The 26,733-nt window shown below is 40.2% G+C and overlaps 1 protein-coding gene across 1 annotated transcript in view; it reads right to left on the reverse strand.

Annotated features, from left to right (window-relative positions):
• The window catches only part of RIPOR3 (RIPOR family member 3), a 143,585-nt gene that overhangs the window by 43,734 nt on the left and 73,118 nt on the right, over nt 1-26,733 (reverse strand). Inside the window, exons 4-11 of the mRNA XM_032218282.1 lie at nt 24,251-24,329; nt 21,507-21,530; nt 17,661-17,714; nt 15,897-16,046; nt 13,603-13,666; nt 10,154-10,197; nt 6,924-7,049; nt 2,554-2,699 (exon numbers count right to left, since the gene is read on the reverse strand). Coding sequence (XP_032074173.1) covers nt 2,554-2,699; nt 6,924-7,049; nt 10,154-10,197; nt 13,603-13,666; nt 15,897-16,046; nt 17,661-17,714; nt 21,507-21,530; nt 24,251-24,329 — 687 coding nt within the window. The remainder of the gene's footprint in view (nt 1-2,553; nt 2,700-6,923; nt 7,050-10,153; nt 10,198-13,602; nt 13,667-15,896; nt 16,047-17,660; nt 17,715-21,506; nt 21,531-24,250; nt 24,330-26,733) is intronic.

Genomic DNA, 26,733 nt, shown 5'->3' on the forward strand with positions numbered 1-26,733 from the left:
ATAGCGGGAAAAGAATGCCAAATGAATCAAGACTCACTGCAAAAGGACACTTCTGTGGAAACTTCTGGCACCAAAAGGGGGGATCAGAAACAATTAAAGTTGCTCTGTTCTTGGCTACACACAATTCTCTCACACATGATATTTCTCCTGCCAACAGACAAGAAGCTTGTCTGTAATAAATGCTTCAAATACAGCCTCTGTCAATTTTGAAGCTAACTCAAACAGGAGAGCCAACTGAGATGTGCCTTCCTGAAAATATCTGATTGCACTTGAAGTATAACATGAGAGGAACATGAGCCTCCATTTTGATGATACTTTAATCAGTTTGTTTCTCTCAATTCCAGCAGCTTGAAAATTTGGACTTCAGTTCCTAGGATTCTTCAGCCAGCATGCTGGGGAATTCTGGGACCTGAGGTCCACACAACTTAAAGTTGCCAAGGTTAAGAAACACTGATCTAGATCCTCTTTTGAGGAGGCTGTATGGAGGGAAATATGATTTTTATCTTAAATAAGAAAGTATCAGGACATACAACTGGTGAACTCTATTATCTTTTTATTTACATCTTTGTAATTAAAATCTTTGTATGAAAAAAGTGCTCAAAATGACTAATGTAAAATACAAAAATATTTTTTTAAAAAAAACAAAAAACACCATTTTCTATAAAATACTGCTTTAATCACTTGTCTAGGTATTTCCTGGATTTTTATTTGATATGAACTGTGTGGAGACACAAAGATTTTTTGTAATCATCCATAATGATATATTGTAGGTATACCCAGAGCCTTTGAAGATGTAATAGAGCTTTCTAAAACTAAATAGGTTAATACATAAAAAACGGAAGGCCACATAACAATCTAATAACGGTTTATTTCTAAAATAAATTTTAAAAAGAGAATGATATTAATCCCATGGTTTTACTGAAAGGAACTTTTAAAATATGCCACTGTGAAAGAAAATGTGACCTCATATGTGACAACAATATTGCTAGGATAATTTTAGAGTTTCAACCCCATCTTTTCAATAAGTGATCATAGATGTTGAAGAAAAAAATAATTTAAAAAAGTTTAAAAGCATGGCAAACATTCATATTCTTTGTCAGGAATCTTTGTAGAGACAAATCTGTCTAAAGAGATACCATGACTAAATACATGTTTAATGCTCTAGTGCAGTGTTTCTCAACCTTGTCAACTTGAAGATGTCTGGACTTCAACTACCAGAATTCCCCAGCCAGCAAATGCCAGGGAATTCTGGTAGTTGAAGTCCAGACATCTTCAAGTTGACAAGGTTGAGAAACACTGCACTAGTGTTTTTAATACAGAAAAGCCAAGAAAATATATATATATATATATATATATATATATATATATATATATATATATATATATATATATATATATATATATATATATATATATATATATATATATATATATATATATATTCCCTTCCTTTGGGACACCAACCAAATATCTACTGTGCTGTCTTAAAAACTCTTCTTTACTGCCCTACCACATCTTCAGAGACCATTTTTTTTATTATTTGCACAGAACTAGAAAACTGAACATCCAACCACTCCCAAAAAGTGCATTTTAAAACCAAGCCATACAGACAGAGTAGCTGGCTGAATAATCACCAACAGTGAAGACTGGAAGTCTTTAAAAAGAAAATAATGAAAACAGCCATAAGGCTGAGGCATCAAATTCTCCCTCCCAAACATCCATTTTTCCAGAGGAAACATTTATAGAGACTGGCTGTCATTACCAAATCAGAATATGGTCTGTAATAAGCAGCAGAGTCTATGGCACTGAGCATTGCTAATATATATGAACCACAATCCAACACTTCTTTCTCCATACAGTATTAGATTCACTATGCAACAAACCAGTCAAGCTAAAGGCTACTTCATTCTCTATTAGTTGTGCTGCCAGTTGGAAATGTGTTTCATATTAAGAGCATGCAAAATGTTCTGAGATGAATGTTCCAAGTCCAGAACAAGTGATTCCAGAAGAGATTGGACCTCCAAATGGACCATTCAAAGCATTCTGGAAGGCTTTTGGCCCGTGGTCCAAAGGTGGTGCATATCTGGCATGATCTGAAGTCACAATGGCACATTTTGAAGTCAAATGTCTTTCAGAAGACTTGGAATGCCCTGCCTTCACGTCAGAGAGGCCTGTTTGTGGGACAAAATGTTCTGTGACACAATATTTTGCACCACCTACTTTGTACACATGCATACACACATGGCAAGAATGAATTATCCAATGGGCAACTTGGATTTAGGAATAAAAACTTAACCTGCAAATTGTTGTGCATGGACACTATACCTCAAACATCATCTGGTGATTCGATGTTTTCCCTCCACTATTTACTCCCCTTGAAAATACTTTCTCCTTAAGAATTTCTTCTTATGAACCAGATGATTTCATCACTTTTGGACTCAATTTTCATTGGGTTTACAAGCCAGTAACATTATTTTTGTTGCCGCCCATTTTGCTTGTTATGCAATATATTTTGTGTGACACAACAATCAGCATGCAAATTAGCATTCTTACTTCCAGAGCACTTCCAATTGTAGTTTGATGGTACCAAGTTCAGTTATATCCACAATGATGGTTTGAGGCCTAGTTGTAAAGAAATCGATGCTGTCACATGTTACAGTGCCAACCAGGATCGTACTGAGTCCTCGCAGTTCTGTCACCTGCAAAACGTGTATGATAATATCAGTCAAACAGCTTTTCATATACCTTCCCCTTGACAAGAAGAAAAAGGGTTGAACAAAAATACTCAGATGAAGAACTACAGGGAAGACATTATTAACTAGGATTTCTAAGCTACCTAAAGAGCAAGTATAGCCTTATAAAACTAGACATTATCCTAATCTAAGCACTTCCTTTATCGGGCCAACAATACTACTGCAATTGAAATCCTAAAAGGAAGGAGGCAAGGAGGAAATCAAGTTAAGAGAAGGTCCTTATTAGTCATCATGTTCATTCTCTTTGCAGAAAATCAACCACAATCAAATGGATCCAGGTATTGCTTTTAAAATATGAAATCTGCATCTGAAGGTGATAGAGCGAGCAAATGATTTAATTAATGATAAAAGTGAATATTTGTAGCTCAGGATTGAACTGTTGGCACCTGGGTGCTCTCTCTCAACTGCTTAATCAAGGAACCATGAAGACCACTTCCACCAACACAGGGCAAACCACTAGAAAATAAAATGAGCAAACCACATTCCCTTCTAGCACTGATGATGTTACCTAGTTTTTCTGCAAGAAATCAACTAAACTCAAAGAGCACCAAGGACGCCATAATTAATGCTAAATGCAATGTCATATGTCATATATAAAAGCCATGCAAAAAGCAACACTAAAATCAGATACATTAATTCACACTGACCCCCCCCCAAATATGACATCATGAAGAGGAAACAAAACAAAACTCTATTGTTCTCTCAGATGGAGGGGTTTTTTTTTTAACCTCAGAAAACATAGATATGTCATATGCCTACTAGTATCATGCTAGCATAGCATAGTAGCTGGCAAAGGAGCAAATATTTGGCCAACTGGATTTGGAACGTGACTTTACACCCTAACGTGGCTGATACATTGCATAAGCTTAATCATGGTTTATTGAATAAGGTACAGTTGGCTGGGTTCACATAACACACCAAACCATAGCTCATTATTTAGAATTCACAATAAAGGCAAACCAAAGAAACTATCACACTATTTTGCATAATGAGTCAACCAGATTACAATATTTGAATATTTCACTTGATATTTTTTCTTTTTCTTTTGGATGAACTTACTCTATAGAAATGTATAACTGGATGAATTCTGTAGCTTTCCATATGTTTCTGCACTACAATTCTCATTCTTCATTGTTAAAGATACTGTGTTGGGTCAAGGGCCGCCAAGTTAATAAACTATGAGTTTATATCAGAAACATCTCAACAACTATAGATCACTCCAGCACAGAAAACATAGAATCCAAACAAGAGGATGATAAAAGTGTTCTCATCCCCCTCGATGTATAAGGCAACATATAAAATTAACCATAAACAAACTTCATACATGCATTTACATAACTCAAAGGACTTCAACCGCTTTGATGCGCAACCTGTTTCTAATGAAACTTAAGCTTTGAAATGACAAGAAAACTCTTTGTGACAGTAATTTCACACATGCAAATCATCAGCTGATGCTATGTGAACTCATCCAAAGATGGTTTAAAACAGTGTGTCTACATGTGGAATCCTGATTAGCCAACAGTAGAAAAGCCAGCACTATTACTTCTCCCTCCAACTTGGAGGAGATAATTCAGCTGTATTGGCACAATGAAGGAGCTGCATGTTTTCTCACAACATTTGCATAGTGCATCTCAATTAACCTCTCATCATGTAGAGAAGAAAGGAACATTTTAAGGACATTTCCATAGGCTTGGCTGGAGAGGAATCCGGAATTCTTTCCAGCAGAGCTCTGCCTACCCGCCCCAACAAACCACATTGCCAGCACAAGAGAAGTGTTGCCAGCAAACAAGCAGTGTTGCAACAGTTGCTTACAGAATGTAAAAGTTTCCAAGCAGGCGATTATTCCAGAGAATTTTGCAAAAGGGTAGAAATGGCAGAACCTGGGACAGAGTAAGTGGAATTAGTCTAGAGTACTTACATAGCCACAAAACAATTAAGTCGAAATCCTCTTGGATTTCCTTGACCTAATGGTTAGTTGGTAGATTCTGGTGCATAGACATGATTAGCAACAAATCAGTTTAACGGGTAGCTCACACTAGTCCTGATCTTTCACACCAAACCAAAAGCCAATTAATACAGTTTTTTTCTTTAGGATATGGAAAGACATGTTTACAAGGATTTGCTTTGGCTGAATCATTTTTTTTTCAGTTTAAATAGTGCACCCTTAACTTCACACAATACACTTAAGCAAGCCAATTAAGGACCTAGAACAGGGGTGTCAAACTCAAGGCCCGCTATGTGGTCAGATCCAGCCTTTCCAGGATTTCCTTACATCCTGGAAAATGTAAGAGACTTTGGCGGGGTTTACCAGTGTAGTTTCAGCCTGGTCCACCCAATGTGAAGATAGAATAGAATAGAATAACAGAGTTGGAAGGGACCTTGGAGTTCTTCTAGTCCAACCCCGTGCCTACACCACTTCAGACAAATGGTTATACAATCTCTTCTTAAAAACTTCCAGTGTTGGAGCATTTACAACTTCTGGAGGCAAGTTGTTCCACTGATTATTTGTTCTAGCTGTCAGGAAATTTCTCCTCAGTTCTAAGTTGCTCCTCTCCTTGATTAGTTTCCACCCATTGCTTCTTGTTCTACCCTCAGGTGCCCTGGAGAATAGTTTGGCTCCTTCTTCTTTGTGGCAACCCCTGAGATATTGGAACACTGCTATAACGTCTCCCCTAGTCCTTCTTGTCATTAAAGTAGACATACCCAGTTCCTGCAACCGTTCTTCATATGTTTTAGCCTCCAGTCCCCTAATCATCTTTGTTGCTCTTCTCTGCACTCTTTCTAGGCTACACATGGAATACTGGATATTTCATCTTGGAATAGATGAAACATCGGGCCAGCATGGCTTCAGCCTGGTCTACCCAATAAGAAGACGAAACTGGCCCAGCGTGGTTTCGGCCCAATCTACCCAATGCAAAGAGTAAACATGCCAGCAGTCTGGGGATAAAGCTGGCCATGCCCAACCCAGCTTGCCATGCCCACCTAGCTGGCCACACCCAGTGAATGGTGTCAAGTTGGCCATGCCCACCCAGTCAGCCATGCCTGGCCGGCCCCCAAGATCGATCACAGCCCTGATGCAGCCCTCAGTGAAATTGAGTTTGACACCCCTGACCTAGAAGCTATAGTCAAAATAACATGTGAAGCCTGTTTAGTGTTAAGATTCATTTGAGTATAGTGGTGGTTTGTTTGCAACCCCCCCACCCAAATATTCAAGAGACAGTTGAAAAAGCACATACACATTTCTCAATTGTTTAGAAACAGGAGAGCAGCCTAGCTACTAGTTCAATGAAAAGGCTGTTAAAAGGAGACAAAGACTCCATCCCAAGAAACAGAAAGTCAAATTGGGTTCTAAAATGAAAATAAGCCATTGTTGAGTTTTCTGTGGCATTCTTTCTTAGTCTTCAATAAACTCCTTTTTATGACCTTATAATGCCTTAATTCAGGATAGAGTCAAGATGACTGGTTGGAATAGAGTATTTACTGGCTGGATGCCCTTCCTATCATCAAATGGAGTTCACAGCAGATTTTTCTTTTTCTTTGAGCCCTTGGAGAGAAATATCTGCCCCTATCTAGGATTGTATTCTCAGCCTTCCAAGTGGGAAGTGAGCATCTTCACCAGTAGGCACGAAGCTGCTCTTTTCTTAGCCTTCAATAAATCTTGTTAAATAAGGATTCAGCTGCTCTCAGCTATCAATAACCTAACGATTTTTGTGTCTTAGTCCTTCTACCCATTTTTTAATCATAAAGCATCACAATTAAGATTATTCCATCACTTACAGGGGAGCAATAAAAATGTTTCACAAATGGAAGAACAAGAAATACAATCTTAGAATGTCAATCAAGTACCAACTGCTGATCCAAGGTGTCAGATCTTAAACTTGTTGGACAATGTTATGAGACTTCCATTGAGAAAGAAACATGCACCAAATACTTAGCAGTACAAGTCAGGATAACCAGAGAATAAGGTCATAAAAGTCAAGATGGCAGCTCAAATGGTACAATCAAAACTGCATGATTTTTTTTCCAATGTAGATTTTACATTGTAAAATGGAAAGGCTTTGATCACACCTTCATGGCTATTATCTTGCCTTTAAAAAAAAAAAAACACTATACCCTGCAGATACCCCTGCTGGCTATCCAAAGAAGGCTTCCATTCGTGCACATTCTTACCTTGATTTCAAAATTCTCATGAAGGCTGGGTATAAAAACTTTTTCTTCCTCGTCCCAAGTTTGACTGTCATCTGTCAGAATCTTGCCTTTTATTTTCCACTTTTGGCGCCCCAGCCGTATAAACACCTACAGCGATATGCAAACAAGAGACAGGAAAATCTATCATAAATGCATTTGGGCTTGTTGTTATTGTTGTTGTTTGCAGGAATTGATGGGAAACTTATTCTTGTTGGATCAGCAAACTGCATTAAAAAAATTTACAGGCAGAGTGCACTCCATATTACATGCTAATGGTACTAATGGTAGTTTCCCTCTTGAGTTGATAGAGATGTTAGTTAGTTTACTTTATGGATTAGCCCTTGGGCCATATCAAAGTGCAGACTTCCAGACACAAATGATTACTAAAATCTGATAAAAACAATTTAAAATGAAATTGGATAAAATATCATTTTAAATGAAATTGGAATAAAATACATGTATGTATGTATGTACGTATGTATGTATACACATACATACATACACACACACAAACACACACATATATATATACACACATATATATATACATCAGTGGTGGGTTTTAAAAATTGTTCGAACCTACTCTGTGGGTGTGGCCTCCTTTGTGGGAGTGGCTTGCTGCCCATGTGACCGGATGGGAGTGGCTTGCTGCCCATGTGACCGGATATGAAGATGCCGACGACACTTGTCAGAGCCACCTTAAATTACCTCACACACAGCACTGGCATGCATAAGAATATGATGTCAACTTGTTTTTTAAAAGGCATCTTTGGTTTGCGTTAAAACAACTTCAACACACACAATGTTCTGATTGCACCACAAACGCAGTAGTCATCCTTACCTTTCACAGAGGCACTGAGTTTTATAAATATGAGCATGATAGTGTAGAATAATCATATCCAAGGACCAGTGGTGGGTTTCAAAAAAATTTGGAACCTCTTCTGTAGGTGTGGCCTGCTTTCCGGGTCCACTGGTGGAACCTCTTCTAACCGGTTCGGTAGATTTGACGAACCGGATCTACCGAATAAGTTGTGAACTGGTAGGAACCCACCTCTGATATACATACATATGTACACATATACATATATACTGTATATAAAATATGATCACATTATATTTTGATGTCACCAATCTATCTATCCCAATCAGTTCCACATATGCTGATCTCAACCAAACCATTTTGCTTAAATACTGTGTTAAATGTTATTTTCAGATTCTGGCCGCACATAAGGTAAGTTGTTTTGATATGGGGATCCCAATGGGTCATTTGCGTTGTTTAAAGACCAAGGTAGCTGTCTCTCACTCTCTAATAAAGGCAACAATCAAGTAGATGTGAGTCAAGTCAATTGAGAAGGAAAGTGAGGAGGAGAAAGTAGGAAGAACTAAAACTGCAACTTGGTTGGGTGGATTTCCACGTACTATGGAATTAGTGCTACCCTTCAGGGCTATTTTCAAAAGCTACAGAAATTACAGACTTTCCATTCAATGAACATATTTATCATACAAATATACAAGCCCAATGTATCCCTTGACCCAATTGGATGCCTGGCAACTGACTCATATTTATGACTGTTGCAGTGTCCCAGGTCAGGTGATCTTCTTTTGCGACCTTCCGACAAACTAAATCCATGGGAAAGCCAGATTAGTTTAACAGCCTTGTGACTAATTTAACAACTGCAGTGAATCACTTAAGAATTGTGGAAAGAAAAGTCGTGAAATGGGGTAAGGCTCACTTAGCAACTGTCTCGTTTAACAACAGAAATTTGGACTAAATTGCTGTTGTAATTTGAGGGCTACCTGTTAAGTTGCCTAATGAACCAAGTGCTGTTTATTTGTGTTTGTCAGCTAGATTATTTCTAAACATGGGTCTAGAGCTCGTCTTGAAGAGGGCAAAAAAAATATTTAGCTGATTGGTCCTACATATTTGGGAAAGAAGCACGAGGGAGTTGGGGCGAAGGGGGGGGATTTGAAAAAAAACATGTCTACAAGGACTATACAATTATATAGGATTTCAGGTAGGAGATTTTTCTTTCTACCTAGATATGTCAGGAGTTGGACCCAGGAACAAATAATTTCTGATTAATACTAATACCAAAGTATCTGTTTTCAATAATTTGCTAAAGAATAGAATAGAATAGAATAGAATAGAATAGAATAGAATAAAATAACAGAGTTGGAAGGGACCTTCGAGGTCCAACCCCCTGCCTATGCAGGAAACTCCTAAAACAAATGGTTATCCAACATCTTCTTTAAAACGTCCAGTGTTGGGGGCATTCACAACTTCTGGAGGCACTGATTAATTGTTCCAACTGTCAGGAAATTTATCTTTAATTCTAGGTTGCTTCTGTCCTTGATTAGCTTCCACCCATTGCTTCTTGTCCTGCCCTCAGGTGCTTTGGAGAATAGTTTAACTCCCTCTTCTTTGTGGCAACCCCTGAGATATTGGAACACTATTATGTCACCCCTTGTCCTTCTTTTCATCAGACTAGACATACCCAATTCTAGCAACCGTTCTTTCTATGTTTTAGCCTCCTAATCATCTTTGTTGCTTTCCTCTGCACTCTTTCTAGAGTCTTAACATTTCTTTTGCATCATAGAGACCAAAACTGAATGCAGTATTCCAAGTGTGGCCTTACCAAGGCATTATAAAGTGGTATTAACACTTCATGTGATCTTATAGCAGTAGCAATAGCAGTAGACTTATATACCGCTTCATAGGCCTTTCAGGCCTCTCTAAGCGGTTTACAGAGAGTCAGCATATTGCCCCCAACAATCTGGGTCCTCATTTTACCCACCTCGGAAGGATGGAAGGCTGAGTCAACCCTGAGCCAGTGAGATTTGAACCGCTGACCTGCTGATCTAGCAGTAGCCTGCAGTGCTGCATTTAACCACTGCGCCATCTTGGTTCTATCCCTCTGTTTATGCAGCCTAGATCTGTGTTAGCTTTTTGGGCAGCTACAGCACATTGCTGGCTCATATTTAAATGATTGTCCACTAGGACTTCAAGATCCCTCTCAGAATTACTACTGACTGTATTTGTGTTTTTGTGTGTGTGTGTGCGTGCATACTGTATATACAGTATATATGTATGTATGTATGTATGTATGTATGTATACACACATACACATACACATGCACCACATATACTGTACCTGTGCATTTTGTTTTCTTGCCTAAATGTAGAATCTTACTTTATTTATTATTTACTATACCTCATATTGATCACCTGGACAGAGACGAGCATAACCCACCAATCCTGGATAAAGAAACAGAAAGAAAAACAAGTAAGAACCTAAATTCATAGATTCTGAGAAAAGAAACCAGTAACATAAATTGTTGATGATCCCCAAATACATAATCATCCTTTCAACTAAACGCCCCACGAATTATTAGAGGCCCAGCAAACGAGTTGAAATGCTAATACCAAAACTTCTCTTTCCATATCTCTCCAGCAAATGAATCCTCCTAATCATAGCCTACGCCAACTTCATTCATACATACAAAATACAAAAATGCATGATCAAGCCCATCATTACGATAGATCTGTCTTAGTTCAAGAAATGAAGGCCCAGCGAGCATCATTTGTATAATTAATGTTTTGATATGGAAAGATGCCCTAATGCTTTCAGCAATTCTGCCCAAGATGCCAACAAGAGCACAAGCGCTAGGATAGGATCCCCCCCCCCCCCCAGCTGGTAAGTTTCAAAGACAGGAATGGATTCCAGGGTAATCTATTGAAATACGTGCAGCTAAAGCTCTGCTGTTATTGAGGAAGTCAATCTAACTAGAACAAGGCTGTCAAACTAAAGGCCTGGGGCTGGATCCGAACAACAGAGTGTTTAGATCTGGCCTGCAAGACTGCCCTGGAAATAGCGAATGACCAGCCCGCGGTGCCTCTGCCAGTGAAAATGGAGCTCACGATTCAATTTCAATTTCAATTTAATAAAATTTGTATGCCGCCCGCTCCCTTGGGACTCTGGGTGGCTTACAGGCAAGATAAAAAACATTTAAAATTTTAAGATAAAAAGATACAATTATTAAAATTACACGTCTTGGTGGCTTTACGGAAGGCCGGGAGAGTGGTAAGGGTCCAGATCTCTACGGGTAGATTGTTCCACAGGGCCAGCGCAGCTAAGGGGAAGGCTCTCCCACAGGGAGCCGCCAGCCAGCATTGTCCGGTCGACGGCACCCGAAGGAGGCCCAACCTGTGCGATCTTAATGGTCGTTGGGAGGTAAGTGGCAGGAGGCGGTCTCTCAGGTAGCCAGGTCCTAAACCATGTAGGGCTTTAAAAGTAATGACTAGCACCTTGAAGTGCGTCTGGAGACCAATGGGGAGCCAGTGCAGCTCGCGGAGGATGGGTGCAACATGGGCATATCTAGGTACACCCAATATCGCTCGCGCGGCTGCATTCTGGACCAACTGCAGTCTTCGAACACTCTTCAGGGGCAGCCCCATGTAGAGTACAGTAATCCAGTCTTGAGGTGACGAGGGCATGAGTGACTATTCGAAGTGCCTCCCTGTCCAGATAAGGCCTCAACTGGTGCACCAGGCGAACCTGAGCAAAAGCCTCCCTGGTCACAGCTGACAGGTGGTGTTCTAAAGTCAGCTGCGGGTCCCGGAGGACACCCAAATTGCGGGCCCTCTCTGAGGGGTGTATAATTTCACCCCCCAGGCTAAGAGGTAGAATGTCTGGACTATCCTTGGGAGGCAGCATCAATAGCCACTCGGTCACGAGGGCCACTCGGTCACGAGCCCCCCCCCAAAAGAACCTCCGTTTTTACTGCAGAGGGTTACAGGAGGCTGCTGCAGCCGAAAACGTAGCTTGGGTGCCCATTTTCGCTGTCAGAGCGCTCAGGTCACCACAGGTGCCCCCAACACTGGTGATGTCATTCTGGCCATGGCCACCCTGCCCACATTGCTATGCCCCCCCCCCAAGCTCAATCACAACACTGATGTGGCCATCAATGAAATCAAGTTTAATACCCCTGATCTAGAAGAAGGATCTCTACCAAGTTCAGAAGAAGGCAATGGTAACCCAGTTCTACAAAGTTGCCAAGAAAAATGTATCAACGTGGCTCAAAAATTTACAGAAATCTACATTCCAGTTAACAATATCTCAAGGTCAGAAGGCATTCCTTTAGTTGCTGAAGAATGTCGATCTTGTTTTACAAGTGGATTTGCCAAAGCAAAGCTAGAACACTGGTTACAGTTGGTGCCAATATTGAAAATGAATTCCTCTTTTTACAATGAAACTGGAACCTGAGATGTGAGTTTTATTGACCAAGGAAAACTTGAACTGTGAAGCATACTAAATTGTATGTTTAAGAGATAAGTGAATTATTGTTGCAAGTCACAGGCCACTTCTTAAGTATGTGCTTGGGTATAAACTAATAAGTGAGACAATATTAAAATTGATGGCTATCAAGAAAATATTTTCTTTACTATATATGCAGTGTGCAGTGGTGAAAAACAGGGGAGAACTTCGTGCCAAATTGCAAAGGGTGCTAATCCAAAAATTTTCAAAGTGTTCGCATTCCATTTTTGGGTGAATGGAATGCAAGCGTTGAAGAATTGGTAGTCTGTTGTTAATTCTGAAGTTAATCTACGCTCATCTGGATGACGATTGCTGATGGGGAGGTGTTTTGGTCTTTTTGTTCCCTGCACTGATGCAGATACCTAGTTTGGGTAATGAAATATCAGCAAGAAAACAACCAAGCTCAGAGAGCACCAAGGATCCCTCATTTGATTAGTGGATGATGATTAGGGCCAGGGGAGACATGATAGCAGTGTTCTGATATCTCAGGGGCTGCCACAAAGAAAAGGGAGTCAAACTATTCTCCAAAGCACCTGAGCAAGAAGCAATGGGTGGAAACTAATCAAAGAGAGAAGCAACTTAGAACTGAGGTGAAATTTCCTGACATTTAGAACAATTAATCTGTGGAACAGCTTGCCTCGAGAGGTTGTGAATGCTCCAACAGTGGAAGTTTTTAAGAAGATGTTGGATAGCCATTTGTCTGAAGTGGTGTAGGGTTTCCTGCCTAGGCAGGGGGTTGGACTAGAAGACCTCCAAGGTACCTTCCAACTCTATTATTCTATATTCTATTCTATTTCAATCCTTAGCTAGAAACATTCTCCTTATTGGTAACACATGAAGAATTTCAGTATAAAAGTCTAACTGGGAAGCACCTCGTTATGGCCAGTGTCAAACTCGATTTCATTGAGGGCTGCATCAGGGTCGTGTTTCACCTCAGGGGCCATGGTGGGTGTGGCCAGAGTGGGCGTGGCCAACTCAACATCACTCATGTTGGGAGCGCCTGTGGTAGCCCAAGCGGTCTGCCAGAAAAATATGAGCTCCTAAGCTCTGTTTCTGACTGTCATGGACTCCTGCGACACTCTTCCAGCAAAAATGGAGCTCGGGAGGGCTGCCTTCCTGAACTCTGTTTTTGCTGGCAGAGGCTCCACGAGCCACTACTTCACTGTTTCCAGGGCGGCCCCACAGGTCAGATTTAAGCCCCCTGTGGACTGGATTTGGCTCACGGGCCTTGAGTTTGACACCACTGTGTTAGGGCAAGGATGTGTATCTTTATGAATCTATGATTTATTTTTCATAACTAATGTCATACATCAACTCCCTCCAAGCGTTTCAACAATTCAGCTCACCTTTCATCTTCAAGTGAAACTCTCCCAAATGTACTTCGAGGGTCCCCTCAATCAAACACATATCCTGAAAGATAAATACAGAGCAATGAGACTGAGCGTATTCTGGCATTAAAAGGACCTGTTCTTTTCACTCTTTCAACATGATTATTGGCTATTTGATTTGACTCCCTAATTTCGGGGGAATACAAAAGAGAACAGCTGGCTGATCTGCAACCAAAAATAGAGAAATGCCCTTTCACGGAAGTATAGTAACCCATTTCATTATCATTTAACACATCTCATTATCACTTGTGTAAAACAATTGTTTTAAAAAAAGTATCCTGGAAAGGCTGGGTTTTTTAAATAGTTTATTTGAGTAGCCTTTTACTCTCTTTGCTGGCAGGCCCTTTAAAAAGGTTAAAAAATGCTTTATATGCTCTATCTTTCCCGTGAATTGTTAAGAGTAACATTGATTAAGGTGTGATTAAATCTGTTCATGGAGACAAGGAGAAAAGTACTTTAACACATTTCTCATCAACTTCACCAAAATATGGTAATTACAATGGTTAGATTGATAGAAATCCACAGTAATTCTCAGATTACTTCCAAATAAGACTTTGTTGCGTAATTGTTCCTGCCTCATTCACAATGAATCTTCGACTTACGACCACAATTGAGCCCAAAAGTTCTGTTGCTAATTGAGGCAGTTGTTAAGTGAGTTTTGCCTCATTTTCTTGCGTCAGTTGTTAAGTGAATCACTGCAGTTGCAAAGTTAGTTACATGGTTGTTAAACTAATGTGGCTTCCCCATGGACTTTGCTTGTCAGAAGACCGCAAAAAGTGATCACATGATCCCGGAACACTGCTACCGTCATAACGATGAGTCAGTTGCCAAGTGTCTGAATTTTGATCACATGACCATGGGGATGCTGCAGTGGTCTAAAGTGTGAAAAACGGTCATAAGTCACTTTTTCAGTGTCATTGTAACTTTGACTGGTCACTAAATAAACTGTTGTAAGTTGAGAACTACCTGTTTATTTCACAATTAATAGCATGCTTCCTCTACAAATGCTTCCTTCAGAGATGGTATTCAGCCGGTTTGCACCAGTTTGGGCGAACCCGCACGGGAAATTTGGCCTGGGTCCACAAACCGGGAGCAACCTCTGGCTGACTCCACCCCCTGCCTGGTCTCCTGATTGCCTGGTTGCTGCTCTCTTGCCCTGCCCGCTCCCTCGACCTTCCCATCACAGCCCTACATATATGTTGCCTTTGCCATATGGCCCAGCTAATCGCCTCTCCAGTCACCTCGCCGACCCCCGCTCAGCTCCCAAAAGTAAGCAATGCATACCGCTCGCTCACCCTTCACTTTGGGTCAGGGTCCCAAGGATGTACCATTCCCCGAGGCCCCGGAGCTGCTGGCCACCTTTGCCAGGTGCCATTCTCCGGCTCTGCCCCTGCTCCAGAGCCACTGCCTGCTTGTTGCCCACCTTGGCCGGGTTGGGGAATGCGCCATTCCCAGCTATGGACTTGCCCAGAGCTGTTGCCCACTCACCGCCCGCTTGCCGCCCACTTGCCACCCGCTTGCCACCTGCTCGCCTTTCGTCAGTGGCACGCGTCGCCCCCTTTCCCTTCCTTTAAAGGCCCCAGCCCTAGCCCTGCTTCCTCCCACCTCTTTCTTCAGGCTTACTTTCCTCCTGCAGTAGCTGGTTCGGACTCTGGAAGGCAAGCTCTCTTTTTCGGTTTGACTGTGAGAAGCCTCCCAGCTGCCATCTCTTTGCCAGCCACTTCCTGGTAGCGGTAGCTGGCTGGAGGCCGCTAAAAACTACTAGAGGTCTCAAATGTGTCAAAAAGCCACTGCCGTCACCATCCTGATCCTCATGACAGCTGCACACGCACACCCCATTGCCTGCTGCACTGGAGGGACTTGCCCAGGGCAAGTCGGAGCGGAACGGCTAGCAAATAGTGACTCACGCATAGCCGTGAATGATGTAGAATTTGCCACGCCCACCCAGTCACATGACCCACCATCACCAAGCCACGCCCACAGAACAGGTAGTAAAAAAAATTGAATCCCACCACTGCTTTCCTTTCAATTTTGCTTGCACTAAGTCCATCCGGAAGCACCCCAACTCAGTTACTTAACTCAATGCAAACTCTCTGGGATCTAACTAATGTCAGTGGCATGAAGTTCAAACTTATTAGTCTTATTAGGAATGTAGAATGTAGATGTAATACTTATTTCTCAAAACCAGATTCCATAATGACTTTTGATATCGAACCTAAAAGTAGGATCAAGAAATGTAAAATTAGCGGTACCTCTGTACATTCTTGGAGATTTTTGTAGAGTTCTACCAGGCTCTCTCTTGATGCTTTAGTGGCAGGAGACAAAGAAAAAGCATGTTTCATATTTGAAGCACCATCTCGCAGTCTACACTGGATGCTGTATGCTTCATATAATTCTTCTACCTTTTTAAGAAAAGAGCAGAGATATATATGTACACCGAAACGTTTGTGTGTGCATCTGTACCAAATATATGCCATATCATTTGTTACTACTACGTGGAAAGTTATCGTGATATTTCCAAAAGTTGTTCCACATGCATATCCCAGATTGTGGAAATATTTTAAGTTTTTCAACTATTTGTGATAATTCAATCAAGTCATAATGGTAGTAAGACTCAGCCTTGAGACCCACATATGGACTTCTATCAGCCAACCAGCCATTTCAAGTGGGTTCCTTCAATTTGATCCCTAGAGGATCATTAAGAGGCAGTGGGGCAGTGGTTAGAATGCAGTACTGTAGACTACTTCTGCTGACTGCTGATCACCAGCAGTTCAGCAGTTCAAATCTCACCAGGCTCAAGGTTGACTCAGCCTTCCATCCTTCCGAGTTGGGTAAAATGATGACCCAAATTGTTGGGGGCAAAATGCTGATTCTGTAAACTGCTTAGAGAGGGCTGTAAAGCACTGTGAAATGGTATATAAGTCTAAGTACTATTGCTAGTGCTATCACTATCATGTGAACAGAATCCTAGAAATTTGTTTGCTTTTCAATAATAGTTATGGTAAATTTATTTACAATTGTTTATATAGCTTAAAGATTCACCAGGAGGAGCACTACAATTACAGGATTTAAATAACAGAAAAACACTGGACTAGTGACCTGTTGTGCCACAGATATTTCCCTGTCTAGCTAAACAGAGAAACAGAATGACCAAGGGCAAAAAGATAAAGGGACCAGGGGCAACTTCCAACTTCCTGCTGGTTTGACTACATCTGACCACCCGCTGGCAATTACAGTAATACATAATTTCTTCATCATCAAATTCTCTCCATATTCATTTACTCTTTTTTTAAGCTTCTGTTTCTATTGTTTAACCATTGGTAAAATACATCCCACGTTATTCAGTTTCTTCTTTATCCTTAATAATGAGCATTAATCTGTCCATTTCTGCACATTCTAATATTTTAATTACACTCTCATCCAACAGTATTTTGTCATTTTTCCATTGTTCCCAAATACAATTCTAGCTGCAGTTAATATATGGTTATACATATAGTCTTTTTGTCATATTTGTCCGGTAGAATGCCCAGCAAAAATATCTCAGGTTTCAGGTCAATATGCTGCTTTATCATTTTTTTTCAACCAAGTGTGTATTTTCGTCCAATTTTGGGGGGCTTTTGGGCAGGTCCACCACATATGAGAGTATGAACCTATTAATTGACATATTATTGTTGAACCCTTCAAGCATAAAGGTGATGGGCATGGGATCTCACCTTTTACAGTCATAAAACACAACGAGTTGTGGCTTCTTCTTTTTCCTTACTCAAGAGGTTTAGCAGGCATGGCAGAAAACTGGTTTTACAGGCTAAACATGGGCTGCATTCAATAATCAGTGTGAATGCAGACATTGAGAAGAAAAGGCCTCTCCTTATACAAGGAAACTAATTAAAAGTTTTCAGAAAGCATCTAATACAATTTCCCCACAATCAATCCTACGGTGGGAAAAAAAATACTCTTTGTCAAGATTTGTTTATACCAATGCAATAAACTTGCAGTCAGAGAAATCAAACTCTTACCTTGCTTATTTGAAATTCCAGTTTCCTAATATATCTTTCAACAGAGCGGATTTGCTTTGAAAGAACAGAAAAAGATGAGCCAAAAGTTATTTAAACAATTCCAGATATTACATTGATTTTTATTATAAAATGTAGTTTCATGAAACAGAAACCCTTGTTTAGACAAAGTAGGTGTCAGTGTTCCAAATATCATGCAGAATTAAATCAGAGTCAAAGGCAAAACTATGCTTAAAGTTCCAATTTAATAAGGCAGGCATGTTGGAAGTTACATCAGAATCCCACCCAGTTAAAAGTTCATGATCTTGTTCCCCACACCCACAGTCCATCACATGGTCCAATCTTCTTCTTCCACGCTAGCACCTACGCCCAACTGCTTCCGATCAGGTGCAAAGGTTTGCGAGACAAAAGATGACCTTGAGCTTCTAGGAAGGATTTTTTTTATTTTGAAAACAACACATTCTACCCCTTGCTAAATCCCCCCCTTAATGAGAGTGTGGCAGGCCAAGGATTCTTAAAGAACCGCTGCAGGCCTGACAGTAGGATGTTCCTTATCCGCGAGCATTGATTACATTTGTTATCACGGGCATATACCAACTAAGATTAAAAAAGAAAGGAATTAGGGCTTTCCATCACATTGCATATCCCAGAAGTTGTTATTATTTCATTCTAATGCTCTATTATGGTCTAGATCAGTGGTGTCAAACTCAATTTCATTGAGGGCTGCATCAGGGTTGTGTTTGACCTTGGAGGGCCGGGGTGGGTGTGACCAGCTCGATGTCACTCATGTCAGGGGGGATATGGTGGACCGAGCACTCTGCCAGCAAAAATGGGCTCCCAAGCTCCATTTTGGCTGCAATGGCCTCCTGCAATCTTCTGCCAGTGAAAATGGACCACAGGAGTCCTCCCAAGCTCCGTTTTCACTGGCAGTAGGACTGCGGGCCAGTCCTTTTCTGTTTCCAGGGTGGCTCCACGGGTGAGATCTAAGCATCCCATGGGCCGGATTTGGCCCCCAGGCCTTGAGTTTGACACCCCTGGTCTAGATATTCTCTAGATCCTGAAGGATCAGGTTAGGGCAGATCATCAAATGTACCTATGTGATTTCAAGAGGACAACATCAGCTTGATTGTACATAAGGGACCTTGTAGGTCATCTAATCCAACTCCCTGCCCAAGCAGACCCTATACCATTTCTGTCAGATGGCAGTCCAGTCTCTTCTTCAAAGCTTCCAGTGATGAAGCTCCCACAACTTCTGAAGGCAAATTAATCCATTGGATAATTGCTCTCACTGTCAGAAAATATCTCCCTATTTCTAGGTTGAATCTCTCCTTGGTCAGTTTCCATCCATTATTCCTTATCTGGCCTTTGGGTGCCTTGGAAAATAGCTTGACTCCATCCTCTCAGTGGCAGCCCCTCAAATATTGGAACATTGCTATCATGTCTCCCCTGGCCCTTCTTTTCACTAGACTAGCCATGCCCAGTTCCTGTAACCGTTCTTCATATGTTTTAGTCTCCAGTCTCTCAATCATCTTGGTTGCTCTTCCCTGCATTCTTTCTGGAGTGGTGTGGTTGTGTGGTGACCAAATCAATTCTATAGATGCTTTTATAGTATTTAAATACCTGGGAAGAGCACATAAGTCATGAAGACCTAGCAGCATGCATATTTGGAAAATAAGTAAGCAAAGGGGGGAGCAGCTACACTTGACCTCGGAGGCAGTGATCCAAAAAAGTATCCAAATACTCATAGCCATACAAATGTCCTAGAGAAAACATCATAAATGCTTCAAAGATTTGTGAATCAATAGCAATTGTTAGGAATATAATCTAATGGTTGGGTTGGCAATATATAAACCATGTAACAATGTTGTACCTGTTTCTTTAAATCATACTGTAAAATGTGATTGGTTGCTGTTTTCCTCAATCGGCCATAAGAGGGAGCCAGAATGACTGTTAGCTCTCTGTTTGTTAGATGCTGGGCTGATCTGATCTGATCTGAGTGTTTTGGAAGCTGGCTGTTAGAAAGTGCCATGAGCTATTGTAAGTTTTGCAATTGTTAGCAAACTTTGTGTACCGGACTGTTTATATGATACTGGACTATGTTATTTGGATTATCCCTTAACTGAAAGACATTGATGACTGACTGTCTTATCCGTGTATGACTTGGACTGTTTGATGGATTCTGATACTTCTATTTCCACGAAAGTAAAAGCCTATTTAAACAGCAGTGTCTCTATATGCTGGTTTGTGTGTTCTCCAACACACCTCTCCCAACGCTTCGCTGAACATACTCGCTCTCCCAACGGGGAGCTCACCTAACAGCAATCAATAACATTGGAACTTTAATGGGGTAAAATAGTCCTTTAAGTCACACTAGAATCTTTTGATCTACATGAACATGTGCAGGTTTTTTTTTTCTATTTTAGTTCTGAAGTTATTTGTCATTGCCTTCCCCTGGAATGTATTTATTTTTATCTCACCTAAGTAGTAAACAAAATCCAGTCCTGACCAGAAGAAGCGTCTGGAGAGGGAAGTTTGGTAGAGTTGCTATGGTGCTGCCTAGAAACTGGAAGACGGTGACTTCTAGGGTCACCATAAGCATGAAAGCTGGCTAGGTAACATTCAGTCAGCCACTCTCTCTCGGCCCAACCCACCTCACAGGGTTATTGTTGTTGTGGGGGAAAGAGGAGGAGGAAGGTGTATTAGGCATGTTCACTACCTTGAGTTATTTATAAAGTAAAAAAGGTAGGAAAAAATCTAATAAATAATGAGTAAACCATTGGATTTCATATCATATCTAAAACTCAGGTTTTATATTATTATGTTAACAATATTAGAGTAGAGTAGAGTAGAGCAGAGCAGAGCAGAGCAGAGTAGAGCAGAGCAGAGCAGAGCAGAACAGAACAGAACAGAACAGAACAGAACACAATTCTTTATTGTCCAAGTGTGATTGGACATACAAGGAATTTGCCTTTGGTTCATATGCTCTCAGTGTACATAAGAGAATAAAATACATTCATCAAGAATAAAAAGATACAACACTTAGTGATAGTCAAGGTTATTAATAAGCCATCAAAACGTACTGGGAAACAAATAAAAACAATATAAATTGAAAGATACAAGCAACATGTTTATAGTCATAAGTGTGGAGAGATAGTAGGAAGAAGAAGAATAGTAATACAGTCTTAGTAAATAGTTTGACAGTGTTGTGGAAATTAGTTGTTAAGCCGAGTGATGGCATTCAGGAAAAAAACTGTCCTTGTGTCTAATTGTTCTGGTGTGCAGTGTTCTATAGGGTTGTTTTGAGGGTAGAAGTTGAAACAATTTATGTCCAGGATGTGAGGGGTCTGTAGATTAATTAATATTAATAATATTATTATGAGCTTCTATTGTGTAGCCTAGAATCCTAAAAATCAATCTTCCTGATTATAAAACTAAACCAAAAGGGGAGAAAAACATTACCACATAGATAAATTTGGAACAATATTCCAGTATTTATAAAATGAGTCCTAAAGCTGATCAAAGACCAGAAGATATTTGATTTGAAGATGAGCCTCCTCCTCCTGACTTCACTGTCTTCCGTCCCTATTGCTTCCTTCCGTCTTTTAACACTAAAGTTCCATTTCTAACAGATGTTTTCTCACATTGAATGAATGTTAAATTAATAAATGGAAACCTGAATAATGTATTCCAGATACATAGGGTGTGATTCCTGAAAAGAAAACACAGTATATCTCCAGGGACCAACCATCTTACAAGAAGAAAAATAGTCAAGAAAAACAGGTAATAAAAAAGAGTTAAGGGAGCGTATGTTAGAGTTACATTGCAGCCATTACCAAGACAATTTCTTACCTTGTCCAAATCATAGTAGAAACCCTGAAAAGCAATGCAACAATTTAATGCACAGATCAAATGCAGACCAACTATTTAAGCTCTTTCTATGAAAGAGAGAATCACACATTGCTGTTATTAATCCAGAAATAAACACAAAGGATTCAAATATTATTGGTTGGTTATATGCCATTTGTTCACATTGCTTGCTTTTACATATTCCATACAGGTAGTCCTCGACTTACAATTTCATTCAGTGACCGTTCAACGTTACAATGGCACTGAAAAAAGTGACTTATGACCATTTTTCACACTTGTGACCATTGCAGCATCCCATGGTCACGTGATCAAAATTTGGATGCTTGGCAACTGGTTTGTATTTAGGATGGTTGCAGTATCCTGAAGTCATGTGATCTCCTTCTGTGACCTTCTGACACGCAAAGTCAATGGGGAAACCAGTGTTCTGACCTAGGCTTCCTGAGACAGTAAAAAGCACACGCTTAATTCCAAAAACCTTATTTTTATTTCAATGGCTGTGAAATATGTTCATTCACAGTCCATAATGAGTCACAAATAGTTTGTAAAGAGTCCGACAGAAGTCTGCCAAAGTCTTTCGGGATAAGGTTGATAAGCACGCGCCTTTATCTCCCTTGAAACACTACCAGAGACCTAATTGGCAATTAGCTTTGCAAGGCCACACGGAGCACAGAGTCAAAATAGAGTTTCAGACTTTTAAACCAACCATAACAAACAAAGTTGCTTCCTACAAAGGCTCATTTACTTTTGCTCCCCCTCTCTGCCTTCGACGCAGAGCCCTTGTCTGAGCCTTCCCCAGATTCCAGAACTTTCCCATGTTCCTCCTCAACCTCCTCACTGTCTGACTCTGTTGCTAGCTCCGCAGGCTGCCAGTGGACCACAACAGCCAGATTCACTTAACAACTATGTTACTAACTTAACAACTTCATTGATTCACTTAAGAACTGTAGCAAGAACAGTTGTAAATTGGGGCAAAATTCACTTAACAATGTGTCACTTAACAACAGGAATTTTGGGCTCAATTATGGTCGCAAGTCAAAGACTATCTGTATTATCTTCTTCAGATACCAAATCTAAGGCTAGGGACAGGGCGAGAATCAAGAATTTTTAAAAAGTCAGAAACAGATATTCAATGTACTGGCAAACTACAGTTATTTTCACTTTAATTGTTTCACAGTCTTTGTACTTTCATAAGTGGTTGATACTGTTTGTTTCATGAGAACAATTGCTATTCACTGCTGGATGAGTCATCTGTGCAAGAAGAAATCCAGGTTCCATAAGGTTCAACCAAGAGAGTGCCAATTGGTCACAACCGATCTGCCTGAGCTCAGCTCCTTTTCAAGGAGCAGAGAACATATAAAGAATGCTTTGTAATTTAACAGGTTATTTGTATATGTGACTTAGCTGCATAGCAATATATTTTGCCTTGTGCTTTAAGATTAAACAGTTCACTTCATTGATCTGAGTTTGCTCCGTAATCATAGAGTAACAAAGTAGATGCAATCAAATGCCATGGTGGTGCAATGGTTAGAATGCAGTAATGCAGGCTAATTCTGACGACTGCCAGCAGTTCGATTCCCATCACGATTGGCTCAGCCTTCCATCCTGCCCAGGTCAGTAAAATGAGGACCCAGATTGTTGGGGGCAATATGCTAACTCTGCAAACCGCTTAGAGAGAGCTGTAAAAGCACCGTGAAGCGGTATATAAGTCTAAGCATTATTGTTATGTTATTCACAGCAGAGCAGTTAGGAACTGTTTTGGTAGCCAAAAATCTACTTTTGACTATTTAAATTTTGTGACATATTACCCAACAACTTTCATAAGCCAACCTAATGAGGATTTGATGTGAAAAACCTAGTTAAAAGAATTAAACTCCATTGCTCTTTGCTATTCAGGAGGTAAACTGCAACAGGGATGAACAGGGGAAAAAACATTTGAAATCTGCCATGAGTTTTAAAGTGATTTGCAATACATTGGGAAGGATTTTCTTCTCTCAATATCTTAACAGCAACAATAAAACAACTCTCTTCTAGCCTTAAATTGTTCTACTGAAATGAAGAAAGTTTGGGATAAGCCGAAGCAGACTTTCTGTTTAAAAGGACTAAGAGTCTCATTTATTTCCTCTATCTGAATGCATGAATTCAGGAACCTTCTGTGCCAAATATGTGCATTTCACACCAGATTACAATTACTGTGTCTCAGGGTTTCATAAAAAGAAAAGCTGCACACAGGGGAAACTAAAGGTCTAACTATCTCTATGTTATAAAAAAAAATATTTGGGGGAAAGTATTTTTTTTTCCAGAGGTGGACATGGGAAGGAATAACCCCCTCAAACATTGATTGCAATGGACAAAAGAAAAATTATAGTAACGTTAAATGCAGTGAAAAAGGGGCCAATGGACATTCTACTCAGGCCATTCAAAACAGCCCACTGGGAAATCAATAGTCCAATTGTGCAAATTGATGTCCAAAAGGCCAAAACAGCATAAAGTGCATTTAATGAAAAAGGAATACAGATGCCCTAACTTTTCTGGCAAACTCAATGAACTTTTTAAATGACCATTTCTTGATTATCTCCATAATACCTAGTGATTTAGCAAAATGTGAAAGTCCAGGTGACTGGGTTAGACAATAAGTCATGATTAAGCCAACCAAGGCTCCTCAACCTATGTGTGACCCTGTTCAGTTTCATCTTAATATTAAATTCAAGAAAAAAGAAGCTTCTTACCAATCTGGAATTTCTTCTTCTGTCTCGGTGGCACTCCGATAAATAATCCAGCTCTGTTTGATGCATTTCCAGATATTCACTAAAGGGAAAAGTTAGATATAGACCAGATCCATTTTCAGAGATCAAGGAGGAAAAAAAAAGACATTTTCTAGTCTCTCACCACACTTCCATTAAACACAATGGGATCTTAGCTTGAGAGTAGTTTAGTTTTCAGATGTGTGCAGGAGATAACAATCTGTTTATTTACTGCTTTGCAGTGGAGCCTTTATCCTGTTTATTTTGGTCCTTTAACTCTGTTGGTCCAGACACATACTAACTATCACCAGAAGTACATATATAGACACATATGTACATCAGTACAATAGTTGCAGACAAAACCTCCAGCAGCCCACAAGGATAAAACCCCCATTGGCTTACATTCCTATAAGTTTGTGGGTTAATTTAGACCAGACACAAATAACTTAATTTTCTCTTCATGTATTTAAAAAGGATACAGTCAGCATTATACAAGAGGCAAAATCTGAGCAGCTCATTGTGTTTATATTAAGCAGTGCATGCTTCTTCCAACTTATTTGAGGGATTTTCCCCCTAACCACTGCAGTCCCACCCATCCACCTGAGGCCCATTGTTCCTCTAAAATTCAGCCATTTGATCTTTTGCCAAGACTGTACAGTAATCTCTAAGTCTAATTTAAATATTTCTGCACACAGATGTCCAAAATGCAGTCTTAAATTTTATTGAGTTGAAAATTTTTCTTGCCATAAATGTGCCAGCTAATATAAATGAAGTAGCTACCTGCATCCAAAGAATGGCTTTTCCCAAATGTTTTAACATTCCATTAGTGATTTATTTAGGTCTGAAAGATAGCTTGACATCTATTTGATATACAGTAGGAAAAGAAGACATGTGCTTGTTTTCTATGTAGAATTAAGTGCAGTGTTCCAAGTGTGGCTACACCCTGGTTTGATATAAAGATACTGACAGATGTTTGTTAAAATTCCTTTCTTTAAAAAAAAACTATTCCATGCCTTTTTCTTTTTTTTTTTAAAGAGAATTGACACTTTGGAACTTCGGTTTGGAGAAGACTCCTGAGAATACTTATGGAAGACAGGCAAGAAATTAAAACCAATGGATCACTGACTAAATCAACCAGAATTCTCTCTTGAGGCACAATTGACCACATTCAAATTATCCTATGTTAGACACATTATATCCAGCTCTTTGGAAAATATTCATATCTGGGGAAAGGTGGAAGGCAAAAAAAGAAAAGAATGACCAATAGCAAGATGGATATACTCAGCAACATGACAATTGGAAGGCCCAAAAGTTCATGTTAGAGACATATCATCATGGAGAAAATCTATGTGATCATTAAAAGTTAACAACAACCTGATGGCACCTAATCAATCAATGATAATCTATATGAAATAGGACTTCTCCACAACAGCTGCCCACTACTGATCATATAGGTTGAAATATGATTAAGGCAGATTTTTTTGCAAATTATTACTTGCTGATGATTAGTAACCATGGTTTGCTTTTAATTCAGCTTATCCATGGTGTAGCATGTTACCCAAACCAGAAAAGATTAAGCATTGGTTAACTTTCCTTCCAGTTCCTGAAGACAGAACTGAAATAAAGAAGTGCCTAAAAAATGGAGGCCCTGCAACCAATGCTCTGGTAGAAGAATAAGATAGCAAGCGAAGCTCAGACTTCCCTCACATTAAGGTCAGAGTCTCCAGTTGCCATGGGACTATGGCAATTCCTTCCCCTCCCCTCAAAAAATCAGAACAATCATAAATAGGAAGCTACAAGTCTAAATCCAAAATAAATAATCACTGCAATACAGCAAATTATGCTATCTTATTTAAGATAACATCCATGGAGGAGTATGCTGAGTCAAATTTGGCATGTGTTGTTATAAACATACACACGGAATTAAGTTCTGTTGTCGGGACAATCTCATCAGGGTGTCCATATCATGACCTAACCAAAAATGGTAAACCTTGTTCCTCAGTGATATCACTGCTCAAGGCCATCTTTGCATCTCTGCAATATAATTCTGCTGTGAGGTAAAGCTTCCAGCACGACACTACCGCACACAGTAGATGCCACAAAAGTGCATCTGATTATTGGCAAATAAACTGGCCAATCAGTGCAGATAACTTGTTTTTTGTTGGCATAGAACAAGTGTGTCAAATTCAAGGTCCATGGGCTGAATCCAGCCCGCAGGGTGCTTAGATCTGGCCCGCAGGGACACGCTGGAAGCAGCAAAGGACCAGTCCGTGGTGCCTCTGTCAGCCGAAACAGAGCTTCTTTTCCCTGGCAGAGGGTTGCAGGAGGCCCTTGTAGCCAAAAACGGAGCTCACAAGGGCCAATCACAAGCTCACAAGGGCCAATCAGGAGCCTGTTTTTCACTGGCAGACCACTTGGACTGCCACAGGCGTCCCTGACATGAGTGACGGCAAACTGGCCATGCCCAC

This window comes from Thamnophis elegans, chromosome 5 (genome assembly GCF_009769535.1).
Source record: "Thamnophis elegans isolate rThaEle1 chromosome 5, rThaEle1.pri, whole genome shotgun sequence".
NCBI lineage: Eukaryota > Metazoa > Chordata > Lepidosauria > Squamata > Colubridae > Thamnophis > Thamnophis elegans.